This window comes from Chiloscyllium punctatum, chromosome 32, assembly GCF_047496795.1.
Source record: "Chiloscyllium punctatum isolate Juve2018m chromosome 32, sChiPun1.3, whole genome shotgun sequence".
Taxonomy (NCBI): Eukaryota; Metazoa; Chordata; class Chondrichthyes; order Orectolobiformes; family Hemiscylliidae; genus Chiloscyllium; species Chiloscyllium punctatum.
In genome coordinates, this window is record NC_092770.1 from 52,655,444 (window position 1) to 52,678,543 (window position 23,100).

Below are 23,100 nucleotides of genomic sequence, written 5' to 3' on the forward strand. Positions count from 1 at the left end.
TAATGTTAACATTGTTTTTGCCAATTCCATCAACTCGGCCTTCTCATGATTGATTGTTCCACCAGTGGGACCAGATTTTCTCTATATACTATGTCGGATCCCCTTGAGTACCTCTATCATATCTCCTCTCAACTTTCTATTCTCCAAGGAAAACAGTCCCAATTTCTCCACATCATTTACTTATCAGAAGTTCCACATTCCAGGAATTTATCATGAATCCTTGCTATCCCTATCTTACTCTCTTAACTGCCTTCACATCTTTCCCAAAAATCTGATGCCTAGAAATGGATGCAATCCTCCATCGAAGCCAAATCAGTATGTAACGAGTTTCACTTAACCTCCTTGTTCTTCTAATCCATTTATAAAGCCAAAAACCCTATACAGTTGCTGAAGTGCTCCTCCACTTTAATTGATTTACACAATCTTCAAGTTCACAACACTTCCAGAATTCATAACATTTACAGGTTTTCTGCCCTGTTCCCTGAGGTCTCAGTGTGCACAACATTCAGGTAGAGCACCAGGGAAACCCACTACAAACTTTCCCCTCAGTCCATAGGAAATCCATTAAGACTACTACTTCCTGTCACTCAATAACAACCACCCATGTCACTCCTGTTCCCTTTATTCCAGGATTTTGGCACTGTATCACATGCCTTTTAGAACCCCATATACACCACATCACCGTCTCTGCTATCTCTTCAAAAATAAAACTCAACTAAATTAATTAAATATGATTTGCCCTTAACAAATCTATGCTGGCGTTCCTTAATTAACCCACATTTTCCCAAGTGCAAATGTTGTTGTTGTTTCTTGAAGCTTTCCCACTAACTGGCCTGTAGTTGCTGAGCTTATTTTTACACTCTTTCTTGGAGAACGAGTATGTAACATCCTGTAATTCTTCAGTCAACCTCAAAGGGGAAACTGGAAAATCATAGAAAATGCTTTCAATATTCCCACCCTCACTTCCCTCAGCACCAATAAGTGCATCTTATGAAGTCCTTCTGCTTTATTAACTTCACATTTGGACAACTTATGTAATACTTCATCAATTTTGAATCCTTCAATTATCTGAACTAGCTTTATCACTATGAAACAAATAGCACCTTCTTCCTTGATAAATACACATGCAAATTATTCATTTACTACCTTAGCTATGTCTAAATGTCCATGCACAAATTCCCTTTTAATCACTTCAGCTTTTATATGCCTAAGGACGACTTTAAGATTCCCTTTCATGCTTGCTCCCAGTTTCTATTCACACTCTCCCTTTGCTTATCTGTAATAAGCACTCCTTTTTCCTTCATCTTAAATAGCACTTCCACCTTAACTTTCCCCTTCACGGCATTATAACCTGACTGTGCCTGAACAAACTTTTCTTTGAAAATAGCTTTGCTCAAATACTATATTTCCTGCCAGCCTCGATTCCAATTTATCAGGCTCAATCATCGTTAACCCATTGAAGCTGCTGGTTGTGGCAATTCCATGGCACACATGCACATGCATCTCTGGAGGTCTGTAGTTGACAGGGTCACCTGGTGGCAGTAGATGTGGTTTTCAATGATTGACAGCGAGGCGCTGAAGGAGATTGGAAACATGGATTTGACATTGATGTTCAGGTAAATCAGTGTTGCTTGCTTCCCGAAGATTCTATGGCATGCTTTTCAACTTATTGTGATACACACATACATACTGGTTGGAAACCACTGCTCTCAACCTTCTCCTGCTGACTTCATCCACTCAGTACATCTCTCATTCCCAAGAAGCAAGACTGGTATGTTTTCTTCCTCAAGTTGGAAACATTTTTGAAAACCCTCCTGAACAGTCTGGAAACTCTTGCCTCGCTTTGCAATTCCTATTATTAAGGTCTATCTTAAGATAATCAGAGTTCTCCGTTACAAGACTACCCTTGAATTTCTGCTCCTAGTCTCCATGTAAGATTGTCCCTCTGGGCTGAAGCTTGCATTTTTTCTTTGGCCAAGTGCCAGTTGTGTCGAGTTTTATTTTGAAGGATTGCCAACGTGCTGCTTCCAAAATAACTCATTACTTAGCAACTATCCCAGAATTCTCCCACATCCCTCATACTTGTTGTGCTCCCAGACAAGCAGCTTCAGTCAAGAGGTGCTCTTCCTCATCCCTACCATTGGCTCCAGACATGGTAGACAGGGGAAATTGGCACTCCACAGTGTGTGTAGGTACCTGAAGTTCCTACACAACGGGGTGGTGCAAAGGCAGGACTTCCTACTCCCCCAAGATCATGCCATCCTGGTCCAAGGTTGCCACCCAGGTTACAGTGGTCTCAGTCATCTAGAGGCATGCAGAGCAATGCTCAATGATCTCCTCCACAATGTGCCACTATCTTCTCTGCCATCTCTCACTCTACCTCTGCTGCCTTACCAACCTCCCACTGAGGCTCAGTCTCTACCACCCTCACTGCTACCTGCAACATCTTCCCTCACTCATTGTCACCCACCCCAACCCTGACACCGCATGCCCTCTGCAGTGCCTACCCACTCACTCAGGTCACATCCCACCTGCAAATTAACATCCGTGCCATGCAAGTTCATCGCCCTTGATACCTCGCTGTCTGCCATTCCAGGAGGAAAGCAGTGTCCAATAGGACAGATAAAGAATCAAGACAGGCTGTCTGACATTCAGCTCCTCACCCCTTATGTGACTCTGACCACTCTGAGTGACTAACCGACCCTATCCAAGCTCCTGGATTGGTATCAGTGGCTGACCTGAACTTACTGTTTGGGGACCACCTCTGTGAAGATCATCTCCCTTGTCAACAGCCAACCATGAAAAGCTTCTTACCTTTATGTCCGTACTAATCAGCAAAGCAAGCCAGGAGTACAATGTGTCTAGGTTGAGGAGACAAAGTGTAAATAAAGTGTGACAATATAGGACAGAAATGTTGCGAGCATCCAGGTAGGGTCCAAGTGCATGACAGCAAGCGAAGAGCCCAGAGATGTAACCTGCTCAGGTCCTCGAGAACACAGTATCCTTGCTGCAGCCGTACAGGGATGGGCATTGGTGCAGCACTGAAGTGCAGAAGTGCCCTATAAGTGCATGGATGAAGGTTCTTCGAGGTTGTAACATATCCGATGGCCTTTGTACATGTGGCTGGTGACCATAGAGTGCTGAGAGACGTTGCTGTCCACTGTCCAACCTGAAGGTTTCTCCGAGCTAACAATAAGCTGATATCCGTGTTGATTTTTCTGCAGTTTGATTGGTGAATTTGGCAAGATTTAAATCTGAATATTAAGTGAGGCTATTAGGCTAAAAAAAAAGCTATTTCACAAGTAATTATCCTCCTTAATTAGCAACTCCTGCTGCCTGGCAAGTTACTTAACACGCCACTTGGCAGGGTCAGGAAGACCAGGATGGGGGACGGGGAAGAGGTATGAAGATGGGGGTGGGGGAAACATATCCTTTAGGAAAGCAAAGCTGCCATTCTTGCCTGATCCGGCCTACATGTGATTGTAGAGCCAAGACAACTTTTAACCGTCCATCAAAATGCCCTAGCATTCAAGGGTAATCAGTGATACCTGTATCAAAGGAAAGAAGGGAAGAGAGCTCTCTAATATTACCTCACAGTTCCCACAGCCCTGCTAGTTTATTCTGAACCCTCTCCGTAGCACTAGCTAATAGTTATAAAGGAAACCATTCCCAGCTGTGCTTAAATGCAGCCTTTCCAACCTGTGCAGTTGGTCACAATGTCCCAGGAATCCAAAGCCCTTTCTTGCACCAATGCTACAGCCATGCAGTTGTCTTCTCTCCTCTCCTCTTCCTACATTCACCTGCGCATGGTACTGGCTGTAATCCAGAAATTACTACTTTTGAAAGACCAGCTGACTTTTTCCCTTATTGAATTCCCTAATTCTGACTGCACGCCCACACTTCTCTTTCTGCCAATGTCCTTGGTATGAATGTAGGCTGTGACGACTTGTTGTTAGGCCTCTCCTCTCAAATTGCTCTGCAGCCAGTGATACCCTGGGTCCTGGCACTAGGATCGCAACACACCATCTTGGTTTGCATTTGCAGCCACAGAAATGCCCGTCTATTCCCCTAACAATTAAATATCTTATCACTATTGCTATTCCTTCCAGCTTTCTGTGTGTCTCACTCAACAGCTGTGCTACTGTGGTGCCAGGGAAGTCTGAAAATTAAGTACTGCTGTGGGGAATGTAAGGCCCAGAAGTCCAACAGTGTGCATGGTAAAATTGCTCCCCTTTTTCTATATGAAAAATCCATAATCTTGGCGTTAACATCCTTCAAGGTATGCAGTTTTAAATATCTATATATCTATAGTTGCATAAAGTGTGGAGAGAGTTCTGAAAAAATTCTCTTTCTAATATATAAAATTCTCTTTCTCTTTCGAAGTGAATATTAGTCCACATAAAATAGTTGGTTGTATCAAAAGGGCTAACTAATAATTTTCAATTTAACATAAGCATATTCCAGTTGATGGTGTTCTAAAAAGATTTTAATCCGAAGGATTTCACTGAAGAGATTCTTTTTGTGATCAAGTTAAATTTCTTCTCTCTTCCTCCATCCCTTCTAACACTATGGACAGCATGGTGACTCAGTGGTTAGCACTGCTGCCTCACAGCGCCAGGGACCCGGTTCAATTCCAGCCTCGGGCGACTGTCTGTGTGGAGTTTGCACATTCTTCCCGTGTCTGCAAGGGTTTCCTCCGGGTGCTCCGGTTTCCTCCCACAGTCCAAAAATGTGCACGTTAGCTGAATTGGCCATGCTAAATTGCCCGTAGTGTCCAGAGATGTGTAGGTTAGGTGCATTTGTCAGGGGTAAATATAGAGTAATAGGGTAGGGGAATGGGTCTGGGTGGGATACTCTTTGGAGGGTCGGTGTGGACTTGTTGGGCCAAAATGGCCTGTTTCCACACTGTTGGGATTCTATGTAACATGGGATTAAAGGCTTTACAATTTAATTGCATATGTGTAAAGAATGAGAGATAATATTCTCATTTATAAAGTATATGCCAGCCTCCGTTAATTGTCAAATTAGAACATGTGCTGAAGCAGGAATAAATTCTATAAAAGCTCTTTCAATTTTTTTCAGAATACATTTCTATATGCAACACAGCAATGTTCAGTGTCAAAGGCAGTATTGGGAATGTAATGTTAGAGCTACAAGGGTTAATGTCTAGGAATGTAAATTATGATGATATAATAGAATTCATGACAGAGAGATTTGAAGAAAGTATGGCTTCTGCAAAAATATTACGTCAAGCTGTAAAAAGATTCTGAAAAGTAATAAACCAGTTAATGTTTGAACATGACAATGACTCAATAGCTTCTCCAAAGCTGGAGTAAACAACATAAAACATGGTGCCAAATTTGATGAACCCCAAAAACTGTAAATTGAAGAGAATTAGTAGACCAACCTGGAAATATCCCAAAACTGCAGAACTCAGGAAAGATAGTTGAAGAGTCCAAAGATGCTCCATAGAGCAATTGGAGACGACAAAAATGAAAAATCACTTTTCAAAAGACTTCATCGCTGAAGCAAGGTGGTCTGTGAAGAGCATGCCAATCTAGCAATTGCAAGTTCGATTGGAAGACCCGAGCAAAAAGCATGGATCAGGGGAGCAACTCTTAAAAAGGTGTAAAAATCAATGTTCATAGTGCACTTGCAGCAGTGAGAAAACTAGTTTTTTGAGCAAGAGCAGTTTAGAATAAAAACCCATGTGGTCTGAGCCCCAGGTGGGTGCTGAAATGAAAATCAAACCCGAACTGAGTGACTGGGGTTGAGATTCTGGGGTAATCAAATGACAAGCTTATGGAAAAACTTAAAGCAAAGCTGTTTTCAATGACTTTGCACTCTAAGAAGTAAATACTGAATGGCAGAGACTCTGTGAGGAAAGATAGTGACTGTAAGGAACGTCAGTACGAGACTGAGAAATGCAGGATAGCTTCCAATACGGGAAGGAAAATTTAAAACAGCAAGTAAATTACCTAAATAGCTCTGGATTCTAAATGAAGATTGCCTGAAGACTGAGTGCTTTGGAGGAAAGGGTTCTTGTGGTATAAAACTCCTCTAGGGATTGGACAGTAAGTCAGAAGCTGAACTGGTCAACAGGTTAATCCATAGGAACAGATTATATTATTGCAAGATAACATTAGTAAGGCATCAGATAAATTTGAAAAAGTCTGAAAAGCCTTTCATTATGGTTTCAAGCCGGGGGGAGCAACAAGATTCTGAAATGGGTCAAATTCAACAAAAGAAACCAAGTGTACCTGTAGACTTCTTTACAAGCCAGTTGAAAGATGTATGTATAGAAATGCAGAAGCAGACTTAAATGAGACTCCAATATAGTCAGTACTGCTGAGGAATCCCCATTATACTCAGTGCAATCGAATGAAGAACTTACCTTAGAAAAAGCAGAGATCCGTAAACAGAACAGAGTAATACTGAAAGATAAAGAAAAATCCTGGCTCAGGAAACATTCCAATGATCAAGGTGGAGAAAGTGAGGATTGCAGATGCTGGAGAGTCAGAGTTGAAAAGTATAGCGCTGGAAGAGCGCAGCAATTCTGGCAGTATCCGAGGAGCAGGAAAGTTGACATTTTGGGCAGAAGCCCTTCATTGGGATTTCCTGATGAAGGGCCTACGCCTGAAACAGTGACTCGCCTGCTCCTCGGATGCTGCCTGACTTGCTGCACTTTTCCAGCACTACACTCTTCGACCCGTTCCAGTGATCAAGTTTTTTAAGCACAGGAATGCAAAAGCAGCATTAGAGAGGTTATTACAATTGGAAGGGAAACTGCAAGACATCATAAAATCTTGCAGGCTCTGTAACACCAAAAAAAAACCCAAGAGGTGCAAATTGTGTTCTGCAAAAATTGAAACATGTTTTATTTTGTAGACATGATTTGGAGATGCCGGTGTTGGACTGGGGTGTACAAAGTTAAAAATCACATTACACCAGGTTATGGTCCAACTGGCTTATTTGGAAGCACTAGCTTTTGGCGTGCTGCTCCTTCATCAGGTGGATTGTGGAGATTCTCAACCTGGTGTTGTGTGATTTTTAACTTTATTTTGTAGAAGCACTTGTCATTTATGAAGGTGTGTTCAAAATAAAACTGAGATTTTACGGAACAGAAATGTCAAAGAAAAGTCAAACGGAGTAACTTGAGATAATGTAGGGGCTGACCAAGCTTGACCTTTTCCCACCCCCAACCCCAGACTCTGCAGGGAACCAACTCCATTTTTGTAGTTACCCCATCCAGGAATACACAAAAAAAAATGTAAAAATTCAAAACTATTCCGTATTGCTATTAGGCTGCTTTGAAGTAGACTGTGCCTAACGTGTGGAAGAGTTCACAGCTCAAGAACAGCAAGCAAGCACCCCTGCACTGCAGGTAAATTAAAAACTACTCGCTCAGAGAGCTGCAAACCAATTAAAAAACAAAATCAGGACAAACTACCTTCAATCAGCCTGCAAATTAATAATCTCAAAAACTAATGCTTCTGACGCCAATGTCAATGCTACCTGAGTAATCCAGTCAGGCGGCAATACTGTCTTATTCTGCAGCAATCTCTTACTGAGCCACCTCCAAAAGCTACTACCTTAATCTCCATATCTTCTTTAGTCATATCCATGATCTCTTGACCCTGACTATAAAATATATTTAATCTACTTAACCTAAATAGCATCTATGCATCAGAACAAAACTTCCAATGAACAAAACTTCATGAAAAATGATTGGAATAAGTTTGTTTTTTAACAGACAAGTCCAAAAGGATGAATGTTTATTTCCAATCTGTGTGCAAATGTGTTATATTAGTTTTCTTCTCACATGTAGTTATTAATAACTTACTTTGTTAATTCAAGAAAGCCTATTTAAATAGACTTTGTTCAAACCAAAATTCATTTGATCTGAGAAAGACATCTACAAAGGAAGGAATTCTTTTCAAATTCATCTGGTTTCAACCAATTGTGGGACTGGTGAATCAAGGGGACCCAATTCATGCCTTCTTATCCAGGACCTCACAGATGGAGTTTCCTGTCTGAAACTGTAATGATTTGGCAAACTTCACCAAAGATCTGCTCATAATACATGGCCTTATTTACTGATGCCCATCAAAGTTGTTCATTCCCTTTCACATTCTGGTTATCATTGTCCATACAACTATCCTATATGAATGTCTTGTTTCCTTTTAACTTTCAAAATGTCCTCTCAGCTGACCTACCACCATCACTCTCCCCACCTGCTCCGACTATTTAAAGCCCTTTTATATCCCTAGTTATTTCATTCGACAAGATATTCTTTACAACAAGCTTCATGTACAGCCCACCCCAATGGAATAGCTCCCTCTTTCCTCAGTAATAGTCAGTGCTTCATAAACTGAAGCTACACAGATCATTCAATGATGTTAATGTCCTGACGCCAATTCCTTCATGTTTCGATTAGATTAGATTACTTACAGTGTGGAAACAGGCCCTTCGGCCCAACAAGTCCACACCGCCCCGCCGAAGCGTAACCCACCCATACCCCTACATCTACCTCTTACGTAACACTACGGGCAATTTACCATGGCCAATTCACCTGACCTGCACATCTTTGGAGTGTGGGAGGAAACCGGAGCACCCGGAGGAAACCCACGCAGACACAGGGAGAATGTGCAAACTCCACACAGTCAGTCGCCTGAGGCGGGAATTGAACCCGGGTCTCTGGCGCTGTGAGGCAGCAGTGCTAACCACTGTGCCACCGTGCCGCCCACAATTCTGCTACATCGTTCAGTCTCTGGCTGCTGCTTCTCCCTCATCACAACCTCATTCTTCATTCTATCCATATTGCTGGCACCTGCACGTATCACAATAATCAAATCTTTCCTCTTTCATTTCAAGTCCCTCTCCAAGTCCAAAGAAAGTGTCCTTAACATTGGGACAGGGCAGAAAACAGAACTGTGTTTCAGAGGGAGAGTTTACCCATGTTTCATACTGTCCCCAACTACTCCAAAATCCCTTTTCACTCTTTGATGGGCTCTCTATAGCATATGCTGTGGTCAGTTTGCTCAGTTTTCTCGCAGTTCTTGCTCTCTCCCATTTAGGCTGCAGCAATCTCTTACTGAGCCACCCCCAAAGCTACTTCCTGGCAGTCTCTGGCAGCATATATGCTGGTCCTTCATTGCCAGTGGTAAACTGACTTCTTGAACCACTATGGTCTTTGATGAGAAGGTACACCTGCAATGTTGTTAGGAAGCAAGTTCTAGGGCATTTACTTGACAATGAATGACCAGGATGGGGAGTGGTTTGGAGGGAAATTTGCAAATGGGAGCATTCTCATGTATCACCTACCTTTGTCTTTTAGGTGGTCGAGGTTGTGATTTTGGAAGCTGTCACTTGAAGGATCTTTGATGAATTTCTGCAGTGTATCTTGTAGATGGTATACACTGCTGCCAGTCTACATCAGTTTGTGGATGAGGTGAATGTTAAATCTATAATGTTACAAGGTGGGGTACCAAACAAGCAGACTGGTTTGTCTTGGATGGTATTAAGTTTCTTGAATGTTGTTGGAGGTGCACCCATCCAGGCAAAGGGGTGTATTTCATCACACTCCAAACTTGTGCCTTGTAAATAGTGAACAGGCTTTGGGGATTCAGGATTGAGTTAGTCATTGCATTGGTATGGCTTGAATGTTACTTGCCACCTATCAGTCTATGCCTGGATGTTTTCCTGGCCTTACTGCATATAAACCAGAACTTCTGAACACGTGAAAACACAGTAAACATACTCCATTGGTGAGTGCTGGAACCCTAAGGAAATCCTAGAACATGTGCATGCACTACAACTGTCCAGACGCTTCAAATTCTGATGAGCTGATTTCTGTTGCTAAAACACCACTATGAATCTGCCTCACACTGATCTCAGTGTTACTGACTTGGCTAGATATGTGCTACTTACTGGCAAAATATTACATTTTTAACTCAGTGATTAACAGAGCAACACAACCCACAACCCCAACTGTGCCCCCAAACCTATATGTCTACCCAAACACCCCCTCATCCAAATGACTATTCATCACCACGACACCCAAAGCACTCAGAGTACTCACACAAAGTATCTTACGCCAAACACACCTTGAACTGTCTACCACCCACACTCCCATTATCCTCAACCTGACCGTGCACACCCTGAACTGCATTCTAAGCGAACAACTCGCATCCCTGAAGCCCTGGCCCAAACAGCCACAGTTTCTACTTCACCACCCACAGCCCCCAACCTGATGACCCAGCCCCCTACACCCTCAGCTAACATCAAACCTTCACTACCCTACACCCAAGCTGACTTTGCAAGCCTCAGAATCGACTACCCACCTCCCTCTCAGTACTCTTCAACTGGTTTACCCACTCCTATTCCGTCACCTCCCCTACTTCTTCCCTACGAAGAAAAAAACCAGCACTATGATGGGGAAGATAGTGAATCTGCTTTGGCGTAACCCACTGAGAGCCTTGGGACTCATAGAAATGTAACTGAATACAGCATCCATGCAGATGGGGGCAGGCTGCATTGACCCCCCACACCGCGGTCAACAAGTGCATAGTGCCACTGCTGATCCAAAGATCTGGCTCAACACATCTTCAAGGTTTGAAACACCAATCTTTCATAGTTTTCATCTAGTTAATAACTTCATTTAACATTTAAACTTTGTTATAAATTTTAAATCTGGACAGCATCCAGGCTTGGGCTGATAAGTGGCAAGTAACATTCACAACACACCAATGCCAGGCAATGACTAACTCACTCCTGACTCCCCAAAGCTTGCCCACCTAATTTAACCCAGTTTATTGACTTGATTTTTTTTAAAAATCAAGCAGCATCTCTTACTTCCACCTCGCCAAAATCCCTTGCACACCCAGGTGAAATCAGCACTTAAGTGAAACTGCTCTCCACTCATTCAGGATGTTTAAAGCAGTGACATTACATTAAAGGAAAAGTAAAAGAAATTAGTCAGAGTCTTGTACAAGATGGTGATGCCACATAGGACCAACTAAGGATTTAAGATCAAGATAAGCTCAACAAAACAATCCATTTTCACATGGTTGAACTCAAATGGGCAATAGATTTTATAACGAAGGCAGCTACCACAGCCAAATGTTAATACCCGAAGTCCAAATGTATCCTCCAAACAGATTATCCAATATTGTATTTGAAAGATGTTCTCTAATATAAAATAAAGTAAATCTTAAGCAAAAGCTGCAACCTGTGGAAGTAATGTTGTTAATTGGTAAAAGACATGGGAAATCAGGTGACAGTTATTCTGACACGTTAGTAATTAAGCAACAAAATAAACAGGCATTAAAAGATTAACTCCATGATTGTGACTTCTGTACCAGGGAAAATCCAGAAACTACCTGGAACGTAAAGTATTTGTCAGCAAAGTGAAAGAAAAATCAACAATTTTTCAAATTGCTTCCACGAACAAGGAGGAGCCAAAATGCAGCTCTGGAAACAAAGCAGTAAAGATGACACAAATCATGTTAAATTGTAAACAGCTCAAAGAACAATGTTAATATTAGTCAATACGAGGATGTGTGTCTATTTTGTTAACAACGTAAACCAGAACAAAAATTGAAATGTACATTAAGTAACAATGCAACAATATTTGAGGTGAACCATATTGGTTCATTCTGAGATCTCAAGAAAATGCAAGGTTGAGGGCAAGTTCTTGAAACCTACGCAATGTACAGGTTTAAAGCTGAGACCGCAGACATTTCGGGGCAGATAGTCCTCACATTCCTCTGTTAGAGCTCAGTTTCTTCATAGAATAATAAAAACAGCAAACTTTTTTTATGACAGATAATGACAAATTTCTTCTCAACCTAGTTGGCACAAGAATTACAGTAGCCAAGCAGAAATGAAGTAAAAATCCTTCAAAGGCCATGGTCAGCTCAAGTTTGCTGAAAGGGAAAAGCACAGAAATAAATCTATGCAGCTTGTCACAAAATAAATGCTATTCCCAGAAAGAAAAGAGAATTGTAAATAAATTAGTATGTTGTAATAGCATGTCCCCTACCTTAAGTATTTTGGGAATCATTGATCACAAGTGAAACTGAACTAGCTGCATCAACATGATGGTTACAAAGGTAAGGAAGAGGCTAGGTATGACATGAGACACACATCCTGACCTCTTAAAGGCTCAGCAGCTACAAGAGGTATTTGATGGGATATTCAGTGAGTACAAATGTGACAACCCAATGAATTTTATCACCATTAATGTAAATCAGTGCTAGTTTCTAGACTCTGTCTACTACTGGCATGCAGTTTACAATACATACAGCAAATCAGCAATATTACTCAGAGTAATCAATTCCTCTGAAACCTCAAAGAAGACAAACTTGAGAGAAAAGTTACAGGCTCAACAGCACGTATGAGTTATCCTCCATGGCTGGGTCAAATTTTGGGAGAATCATCAGATGAACTCCTTCAGTTCCAGGAGAAATCCTGCCACAATCCTCTCAATGTTACTGCTAGAGACAATACACAAAAGCTTGCCAGAGCTGTCAACTCCAAGAACAAAGTTCAGAAAGAAAAAAAAAGTTCTCTTCTTGTACTGGATATTCTTTCCAACGGATCCACAGGTGCATGTTGGCCATTGCAGAAAGACTCAAATTATGATCATATATAATCTTTCAGGCATGGTTCACACAGATGAAGAGTAACACTGACTTCCCCACACCCCCTAGAGTTTGAGCACCAATGCCGTGCTACATTAACAAACCTACATCTTAACGCTTCCACTCTACAACGAACAGCATTTGCCCAAAAACCAAAATTCATATGCACATCATTTAATATCACAACACCAAGCACAAAGATTTCAAACAGAAGGCTTACTAAATATTTCATGTGGAATTAATTTGAATTTGAAATGTTAATCTTCTGCCTCCTTCAGTCCTTATGCACGGTGCAAAGTGGTTGTAAAATGTGAGAAATGACATCCTGTGCAGCTTTATCAAAGGCTCGTGTTGAAATGCCCATACGTCATGATCTCTAGGATGTGTGCATAAACAGGGTCTGCAGATTTCAACCTGCTAGGTGAGATTTTCCTAACATTCTCATCAAGGTTCACATAGTTCAGAGGCTGGGAAGATTCTGCCCAATAAGTCTGCATAACCTAAGTATTACTCCTGGAGAGAAAACCACACTAACTTGAAGATTGATAGTGAAGATTGAACCAAGAATAAATAAAAAGTGGAGCTGGAAAGGCACAGCTGCATCGGAGGAGCAGGAAAGTCAATGTTTCGGGTCGGGAAACTTCATCAGGAGTCCTGGAGAAGGGACCTGACCCAAAATGTCAACTTTCCTGCTCCTCTGATGCTGCCTGACCTGTACCTTTCCAGCTCCACTTTTTATCAACTCTGACTTTCCGCATCTGCAGTCCTTACTATCTCTAACCAAGAATCGTTTGGTTACATTTATTTTAAAGACTTTTTGACGCATGTGGAGATGTCCAGTTTTACAAGTTTAAGCTGCAGTATTTGAAAACATTGAAGGCAAGAAGTAGAAATCTCACTGCTTGGGGAAGAAAGTCTGCTGTCGCTTACGATTCAGCTATATTTGGTTTTCACCACAGTTCGGCATAACAAGAAACCCCTTATGATTTCAATTCCACAGAGAACAGCAAAATGTAAAACCTGCCACTTTGTCTTTATCCTATACAGCGTTGCTCAGGTTAGGAGGGCAGTGAACAAGACAAAACACTGGGGAAGTCTAACTGCAGGGAGAGTACATGAAGAAACATTTGAAGAGATGTCTGAGATCTGGAACTAATTCAATAAAATATTTTTTACTACTTGCAAGCAACACACACCAGGATCAAAAGGAAATCCTTGCTAATGTCTCTGACACAAGTAGCCAAGCAGAGAACTTCACCAGCGACCAGGATGGTGAAATGGTAGAAAGTTTAACTAATCCTGCTGTCAAAATCCTGGGCTGGAGATAATAAAATTAGAGGGTCACTGTAAAAATCCACGATACATCTTGTAATCTGGCAGCGCAGTTCAGGGAGCAATGGCTTTCCATTTCGCACTGCCCACACAAGTCTCAATTTCAAGTAACACTTTAGAGCTTAAATGGACAAAAGCTTCTAGAACAGTTCTTAGCTGAAGCCAATGCATCCAGATTATCAGAACTATTGTTTTTCACATAATCAACACAATTACCAAAGTATAATGTCGATACTTGGAAGTGATATCAGAGTTGTTTTTATTTCATTGTAATAATAGTGAAAGCTGAAAGTTAATTTGTGATTACTGCTTTGATTTCACATGGTGACAATGATGATGCATCCATGCTAGCAGCAGAGCCCCAGGGGAATATAGTTTCATGCAAAGCCTTTATTTGTTGTGACTTATGAAGACTGGAAGACGAAAAAAAAATCCAAATATCAAACCCTAGGTTTGGAAAGTAAGTGTTGCAAATGCAAAATGAAAAGTAACTACTTGATTGACAAGGACTTAATAAAATTTGCAATGGAAAATGTTTTGGTGGACCAACTGCTGATTCATTGCTTGACATCACATGATGCATGATTAACCTTGTGGTTTTATGTTTGAAATTTTGGGAAAAGATGTTTGGTTTAAAAATCATCACAATACGAATACTGCAGCCATCATCTACTTGACTCGTAAGATTGATGTCCTTCTGTCAGTCAAGCAGATGTATCAATAAGCCTCAAGGATCAATCTAATATGACTGAATGTTTCAAGCACAACAGACATGTGAAATTGTGATTTTAGAAAAGGTCACAAATTAGACTAATTTTTCATCTCAATAAAAATGCACAAAATAAAATTTATAACAATTATCTTGGCTTCCATAATATAGACTGAATGTTCAAAACTTTCCAGTTACCCACTCATCTTTCATGTAATTTTCCATTTCATGTTTGGGTGGATTTGGAGGGGAAATAACAGTTATTAGATTGAGTTCCTTAAGAGCCCAGCAATTAGCATCTTTTTGGTGGAGGGGGAGGTATAACAGGAAACAGGAAAATAAATAAGTCCGATTTGTTAAATAGGGTGGAGATGAGAAACCTTTTAATTTGTGACCTTACCACAAAAGATGAAATATATATATAAAAAAAACAGACACAAGCGTTAGCACAACAAAGGAAGTGGAAGAAAAGGTTTACCCATGTGCAGCCGCCGTTTCACCCGCTTGTCCACATCAGCTACTGACGTGGCATTGTACTCAGAGCTCTCAATTGCAGCCTCATCCTTCTCTAAAACACAAGTAAGGGGACAAACATGGAGCAGTCGATTAACCAGAAGCCCAATCTTTCTGCCGCCTATGACAGCTGCTTGGCATTGACTAACCAAACAAAACAAAACAAAAATAAAGAAGTAAGCCATGAAGCACTAAATCCTTGTTAGAGTGTTAATCCTGCTTGGAGTCTGATGAAAATCTAAAATGAAAAGGAAGGAAAAAGGTAGAATCTTAAAACTACTGCAAAAGAAAACTACAAGATTCTTTTCCAAAGAATTGCACAGAAACTAAGCATTATAATAAGATTTGAAATGGCAACATAGAAAATAGGAAATGAATGGGAAGAAGTTAACATTAGCAATTCCAATGCAAGAATGTCATGAAACAAAATGGAGATAAAAGAGTTCATGATTTTTGAAGACTAATATTGGTCATCAAGAGAATCTTACAGGGAAAGAGACAGACCGCAAGGACTCGGTGATGGATGGATAATGGGAAGACAATAATCTTCCACATTAACACAAAGCAGAAAAAGTGTGTATGTTGGATGGAGGTGGCAGGGAGGGTTCCAGTCTGCATGCAAACAGGAAAACATTAATCAGGGGCAGTGCTGGTTGCCTGCTTGTCTATGGAACACACCACAACTGGCTAAACAGTCAGGACTAGAAACAATGTTCCAAGGATTGGCCTCGGCAAGAATTGACGTGCAGTCAATAGGAGTCAGTACATGAAAATGTTAGCAACACAGCCATTACGGTTAGTGTTCTGTTCATGTGCAAGGGTCTTAGAGAGGGGGACAGAGAGAGAGACACACAGAGAGAGACAGAGACAGAGGGACAGAGAGAAGGGGTAGGCATGGAGCGGACAGACTGGGAAAGAAACAGATGCATATTAGAATATTAATGAAAACTGTATTAGAGTTGTTAATTACATTAGCGAAATGAAACAGAATAAGTCAAAGGAATAAGAGGAAGGGGTGAAGAAGTTAAAACAGGGTTCCTCCCAGACATTCAGTGGGGGGAACAGACAGCTTAGGTAGGATTGTATGAATGATTATGCAATAAATCAGAGGATGGTAAGAAATTATAACAAAAGGTCTAGTGCTTACACATGCAGCAAATGCAAACAGAACAGAAGGAAGGCAAATAATAAATAGGCTAGTTTTTTATATTAAAAATCAGAAGGCTGCAGTTTTAAGGGTGACTTTGCAGAGCATTTGCCATCTTTCAGTGACATCACTTTCAGATGGCAAGCATTAATGAATTAGATGAGATCGGAAAAGTGTTTCAGTGGCACCACTACAAGGTTTAACAAGATTGAGATTTTTTTTGTTCAATATAGAAAGAAACCAGTTTCTCCATGGGATCAGGCTGCAATAGAGGCTTTATTTTGTGTTTCTTTTCTTTAAAGTAAAAGAATGTTGTTTTTGTTTAAAAGAGTCACTTATATATCAAAATCAACAATGCTCAGACAAGACAGGCAATCAGGAACCATCACCAGAAAGCAGAAGAGATAAAGGTTTGCCTAAAGGAGGAACTAAATATAGAGAAGTTGGCACAGGCAGTTAAAAGTAACATGGATCATATGATTAAGAAACAGGAATCTTCAAGACCATTGACCTTAGCTGACTTAAGTGTTATTTTAGAACACACAAAAAGTGTCAAGCTTTTGTGAAGAACAAAATGGACTAGGACAAATCAACACACAAATTATGTTGTATTTTACCAACATCTGATTAAAATACAACATCTTTTTTTCTCCATGAAACATAAACTTAACTTGAAATGTAACATTCTAAACATATTTATACAGCAGACATACATAATAATGTAATCAGAAAAGGCACCAAATGATTATACGGCTAATTTATTCACATTATGAGATGCAGCAGAGCTCAAATGATGTCCTTAGGCCAATTTGATACAAGCAGCTAAGTGAGAGAGATGACACATATCATCTATAAAATATACATAACGAAATAAAACTTACCTTTGTTGAACTTCAAGGAACTCTATTTAGTTTGATGACCATAACATTTCCCTTAATAGAACATGCCCTGGTTGGATTCTAAATGTTGGTAAACATATTGCATTGCTTTGATTCTGAGAAATATTCATAAAGGGGAAACACTCCATAGTTACGGAAACACGGTCCATACGGGTTAAGCATGTTGCGTGTTAAGAGGTGCATGCAATGGTTCATGTTCCAAAAAGCACATCACAAGATTTAACATTAAAAGTTTTAGGATTTAGACTATCAGTATAGCTAAGATTATTATAAAGGAGCCAAGGGTCTAATGGTAAACACTGGTGAAAACTGTCAAACCTGTAAAATCAGAGCCTTAAATGGTCTTAGAGTGCACATCAAAACATGACATTGGTAACATAAAGTTAATATGTTAGACATAATAGGGCATGTAAAATGCTGTTAATAGAATTCAGCATAAAGCAGAAAACAATCTTACCTTGCAAAAGGTTTTGTGGATCTAATCTACAATCCTGTTTCATTTTGTTTCTCATTGACTCCGTTCCTCTTCCTCCACCCACCAACCTCAACCCCACCAACAATGCCATGCCATTCCACTGCTGCCTTTAAACTTTGCTCATCCAATTTTTAAAAATAAAATCAGTTTAACTGCGAGTCTTATATGCAAAATATGCTGTGAACATTTTGGCCAGAAGTGATTTGGTTTTGTTTTGGTAGTTTGTAATTTTGTTGACCTAATAATCATGGATAACAGATAATATTACTAATTACATCTAGAAAACATTGAGTGCAAGATCTGGTGCCTGTAGATAACTTAGGAATAGGCAACCCCAACATGAATTCTTGGCCCCCATTGACCTGAGACAATTTTTTCAGTCGGGATAGTGAAAGCAAGAATTCTGGAACCATTCAAGAGATCAATAGGTGGTTGGTGAGGAAAGTAGGTTACTACAGAGGTTTAAGATAGACTACATTTCACTGTAGTCTCTCAGTAAAATTATTCTCACCACAGGACTTCAGCCAATGGTAAAAGTAATAGGCAGACCATTTATGAAATGCTGATTTGTAATTGAGAAATTTAAGGGCAATATAGATGTTTTGATGATTTTGCCTCTGGCTTACTTTCCAAGATTTTCAAGTCCAATCAGACCTGTAATTAAAAGTTGTTATTCTTCACAATAATCCAGCATTGCAATTGAGCTGCCTTGTATTTGCAGAAACACACTATTAGTTATATTTGGCAATACACTTAAGTCAGCTACTTTCAAATCAACTAAACATCAAAATAAAACATGGCTTAGAAATATTTTCTCATGCATTCTTTAAGAAATTAGAAATTACATTGCTGCAAATGTCCCATAGTTCTTGAAGCTATAAAACCTCTTTAACTTGGGTTAAATATCATTCATTAATTACTCAATTCAAATACAAAATTAAATTGGTTTATTTGGAAAATAACAAAACCTGTATTGAATTGACATGGCTTTCTCAGAAATGCTCTTGCAATATAATTGCAAAAAATAATTTTTTGAAATTATAATGTTGAGCTTTCTAATGCAACAGTACTTGTATTTTCTCGACAGCAAAAACTCAAAATTACTGTTGGCAATAATTGGACTGCATTTACTGCAGTAATAGTGGTGAGGCATCAGTGATATTGCAATTCAAATCTGACAGAAACTTGTATATTTATATGCAGTCATACATGAAAATCCTAAGATTGCTGTCAGACATGTATTGCTCCCCCATCAAATGTGGTTACAGAACCTACCACTGTCCCTCTGGGTCAAAAAGAACAAATTTTTAAAAGAGAGGTCTTCAATTATCAAAAGAAAATTAAGTTTTAAGATTTAATAACATTTTCAAAATTTCTGACTATTTCTTCAATTGCAGCTCCATTTCCCAAATTTTACCTCATTTTCTCTCCAATATTTAAATGCAATTTATAATTTCTATTTTATATTTCTGAGTTTGGTCTCAGAATGTCTCAGTGAGAAATCAACAATGTGGTAGGTTAAAGGGCCTCATTATTCCATATCCTGCTTACAGATCTCCTGCAATAGGTACGGTGCCAGGAAAGATATCTGGTAAGTGGAAATCTCCTCTGATGAGGGAACAAAAATCTGTGTGCAGCTGGTAGAAAGATGATCAGTGAAAGCTAGTCTTCCACTGCTGAGAGCCAAATCTCATCCCTTCTTTATTTTAAACAAGGCTTCAGTTAAAACAGAGGCAAATTAAGGATCAATACCTAAAATAGGATCACCTGCAAAATTTCTCGTCTTGGATGTTTCTTTCCCCACCCAAAATGAAGCATGTTAAACGTGCTGGTTCTGCAAATGTTATAAAGGGGCTCCACGAACTGACTAGTGGTAGCTCACAATTGATGCTCTTATTTCACAAACTACACTTCAGAATTATTGGTCACTACCAGACTATAAGCAAAGACTTGGGACTGAATTTCCCTGAGGCCTGATAATTTCCATTGGACAGTAGGAAAGGGGCCTTCAGTCATGATGTCATAACATTAGATTAGATTAGATTAGATTACTTACAGTGTGGGAACAGGCCCTTCGGCCCAACAAGTCCACACCGCCCCGCCGAAGCGCAACCCACCCATACCCCTACATCTACCCCTTACCTAACACTACGGGCAATTTAGCATGGCCAATTCACCTGACCTGCACATCTTTGGAGTGTGGGAGGAAACCGGAGCACCCGGAGGAAACCCACGCAGACACGGGGAGAATGTGCAAACTCCACACAGAGAGTCGCCTGAGGCGGGAATTGAACCCGGGTCTCTGGCGCTGTGAGGCAGCAGTGCTAACCACCGTGCCACCGTGCCGCCCATTAAAACCCAACAAGCGAAAGCTCATTCACATTAAAATATCTATTAATATTGGTGATGGTCATGCAGGCAATCATCATCCTGGGGGTCAAAATGACCAAGTCTGAAATTAAAGACTTCTTTGCAAGTCTATTGCAAAAAGATAATTGATCTGTTAATTCTCTGGAATAAAATGCTCTTTTGAGCACATATCCTATTCAGGTTCATGGTTTACGGAGATATTTCCCTTCATCTTTAGAGATTTCTTGTTGTGTCTGCAGAAACAGATCAATGAAATTCCTTCTTGCCATGCAAAATTTGTATGGGTAAATTCCTAAATGGCTTTGCTCATAAATGAGAATGGTCATTAATCTGGTGAGGCTCTGATAACTCCTCAGCTAGGTGGGACTTCCACACAAGGGAAAAAACATGGCAAATTTTTTCACTTTCAGGTAACAAATGATACTATTACTCTGCTGTCCTGTCTGTCACACCTTCATAATCAGACACGAAATATTCCTGGATCCGAAACAAATAGATCCTAAAGAATTTAGATTGGGTAAGTGATTGCAAGTCACTGAATATCAATACACATATGGTACAGTTTTTGCTTGTATGAACTGCTGATTCTACTCCGAGCATAAAAATATTTTGAGAAGGCAGAGCAGGGCCAGTCAAGGTCAACATTAAATGCTACATATTATATCCTTAGCCGGAGTAAGTTCTGCTATGACTGTTATAACCTTGCCTGTCTATTGTTCAGAACTAAAATACGTTGCAATCAAAATGGAAAACATTAGAGATAGAGTTAATCTCTCCAGATTCAGGACATCCCAAATCACTTTCCAACTAATGAAATATCTTTTAAGTTTTGACAGTGCTGTGATGTATGAAACACAGCAGGATAATAGGAGCTTGTAAGACCCCATAGCAATACTGAAGATGACAATACCATTTGATTTAAAAGGATAAGCACAGAAAATGCTCGAAATGCTCAGCAGATCTAGCAACTTCTATCCCAAGTACTTCTGGAATTTGATCAGTTTATTTTAGATTTCCAGCATTTGCAGCATTTTGCATCCATTTCTCATGTTGCTTCTTGGGCAGGACATGGAGAGGGCTCTATTACCCTTATTCAAATAGGCCATGAAATGTTTAGCTTCTACCCAAGAAGGCAGACAGGACTTAATTAAACACCATCCAAAAAAAAACAGCACTTCTGACAGTGCAACATACTCTCTTGTACTGAAACACAAGCCTACTTTATGGATCAAGTGTCTGGAGTGGGAGTTGAAACCACTTCAAGTGTGGAACTACAGGTTAAAATTTCAGGTAAGACCCTTCCTTCACTTCAGAACTAATGAGTCTATCAAGTGGGGACTTGTCGTGGTAATAAATGCACTTGTCCATTGGTATGGAGCAGAGAGAAGCTAGTTATGTAGCTTTTTGCTGGCGAGATCACTATATTCAAGTAACCTAATAGTGGCACCATAAGCAAGCTTAAAGCACAGAGGTATGAAATTTAAAAAATGCTAACCTATGTCTGATGTAGAACCCTTCGGTTCAAGTTAAAGTTTACCCCAAGATAAAAATTCAAGGATGGTCAGATACAAATGTAACAGTTAGCTTGCAAGGAATGCACATTCTAAGTTTATGAGAAAGCTCATTTCATAAAAATTCCATTAGCCTTAATTTTAAGCTTACTTTAAATTCAGGATTAATACATTAAAATTACATGATTGAGAATTTTTCAAAAGATGTGGTGTAATTCAAAATGATCCTTAATTATCATATTATGCAACATGAACCAGTTCCAACATGAGCACTACTTGAGAAGTTGGAACACTATTGGCCAATTATTTGCTGCCTTCACAAAATCTCTCCAGAACTCAGACACCCATGAAGTAAAGAATCAAAATTCTATGATCTATTGCATTTGTTCATGTAGCTGATGCAAGAAATGTCACTTCAACTGCATTTAAGCAGTGGACCAAGTCTTGCACTGCTCACATACTGTACAATGTTTCTATCGGTCCAGGTGTTAAAACATGTACAAGATCTTCACTTACCTATGCATGTTTTTCCATCCGAATGTAGAGCATACTTCTGATGACAGCCACACACGGGTCCGTTATCCGCATCATCACAGGTATGCTGACAGCCCCCATTTCCATAGTTACAGGTTACTGTTACATAAAGTGTAGGAAGGCAAAGATGTAAACATGGGTTCTTCATTATAGCATTCACTTTACAACGCTGTACTCCCATACATTATACTGCCATTGAAAGAGAGTCATGACATAATTCACTCATTTGATATTAATTTTATTTTTGATTGTTGACTAAACTACTTGTCAGTTAAATAAACTAAAGAACTTTTGTTGACTGGTATGAATGATACATTGCATTTACACTCTTGATTATTAATAATAATGGTTTCTTTTTTCTACTTGAGGTGGTGAGGTGACAGAGAGTTGGGATGTCACGTGGACCACAAGATTGCTAACACTTCCCAGAACAGCCCAGGGCTATCACCTTCCACCCAACCAAACTGGATAAGTATAGTAGCAGAGGGGATATGAGTTTATGTTTTAATTTTTGCTATTTGCTTGGCTCTTGATACAAATTCATTACAGATCTTAATGAATGCCTCCACAAAATCAACAACAGAGGTAAAGGGAAAAAAAAATTGTATTAATTTAGATATACAACTTTACAAGTTTAACTTGCACTTTTAGGAATGTATGCATAAACAAAACATTGGCATGTCTAGTTCAAATTGGATAGAAAGCAATCCTACTGCACATCTTATGATGCAAGTCCTTAAGTTAAATTGGTAAGGTTGCTGATGGAACTTCTGATTAATTTTCTTGACATGCGAAATATTTCAAGCCTCCAGTCTAGAGTGCTAAGGTCTTCAATAAGGAGGAGTATTCTGCCAAGAGAAGCGATGCTTTATCTTGAATGTCACTACAATTGGAGGGTACAGCAGCAGTGATGAATCAAAGTGGAGCTAGCAGCAAAGTGGACAAAAGTGGAGAGAGCACTGACTG

The 23,100-nt window shown here is 39.8% G+C and overlaps 1 protein-coding gene across 2 annotated transcripts in view; it reads right to left on the reverse strand.

The window, feature by feature from the left end:
• Positions 1-23,100, reverse strand: part of scube1 (signal peptide, CUB domain, EGF-like 1) — a 274,231-nt gene that overhangs the window by 108,612 nt on the left and 142,519 nt on the right. Inside the window, exons 6-7 of one of the 2 annotated variants that reach the window (XM_072552384.1) lie at positions 22,117-22,233; positions 15,164-15,253 (exon numbers count right to left, since the gene is read on the reverse strand). In XM_072552384.1, the coding sequence (XP_072408485.1) occupies positions 15,164-15,253; positions 22,117-22,233 (207 nt within the window). The remainder of the gene's footprint in view (positions 1-15,163; positions 15,254-22,116; positions 22,234-23,100) is intronic. The other variant, XM_072552385.1, reaches the window with a different exon arrangement.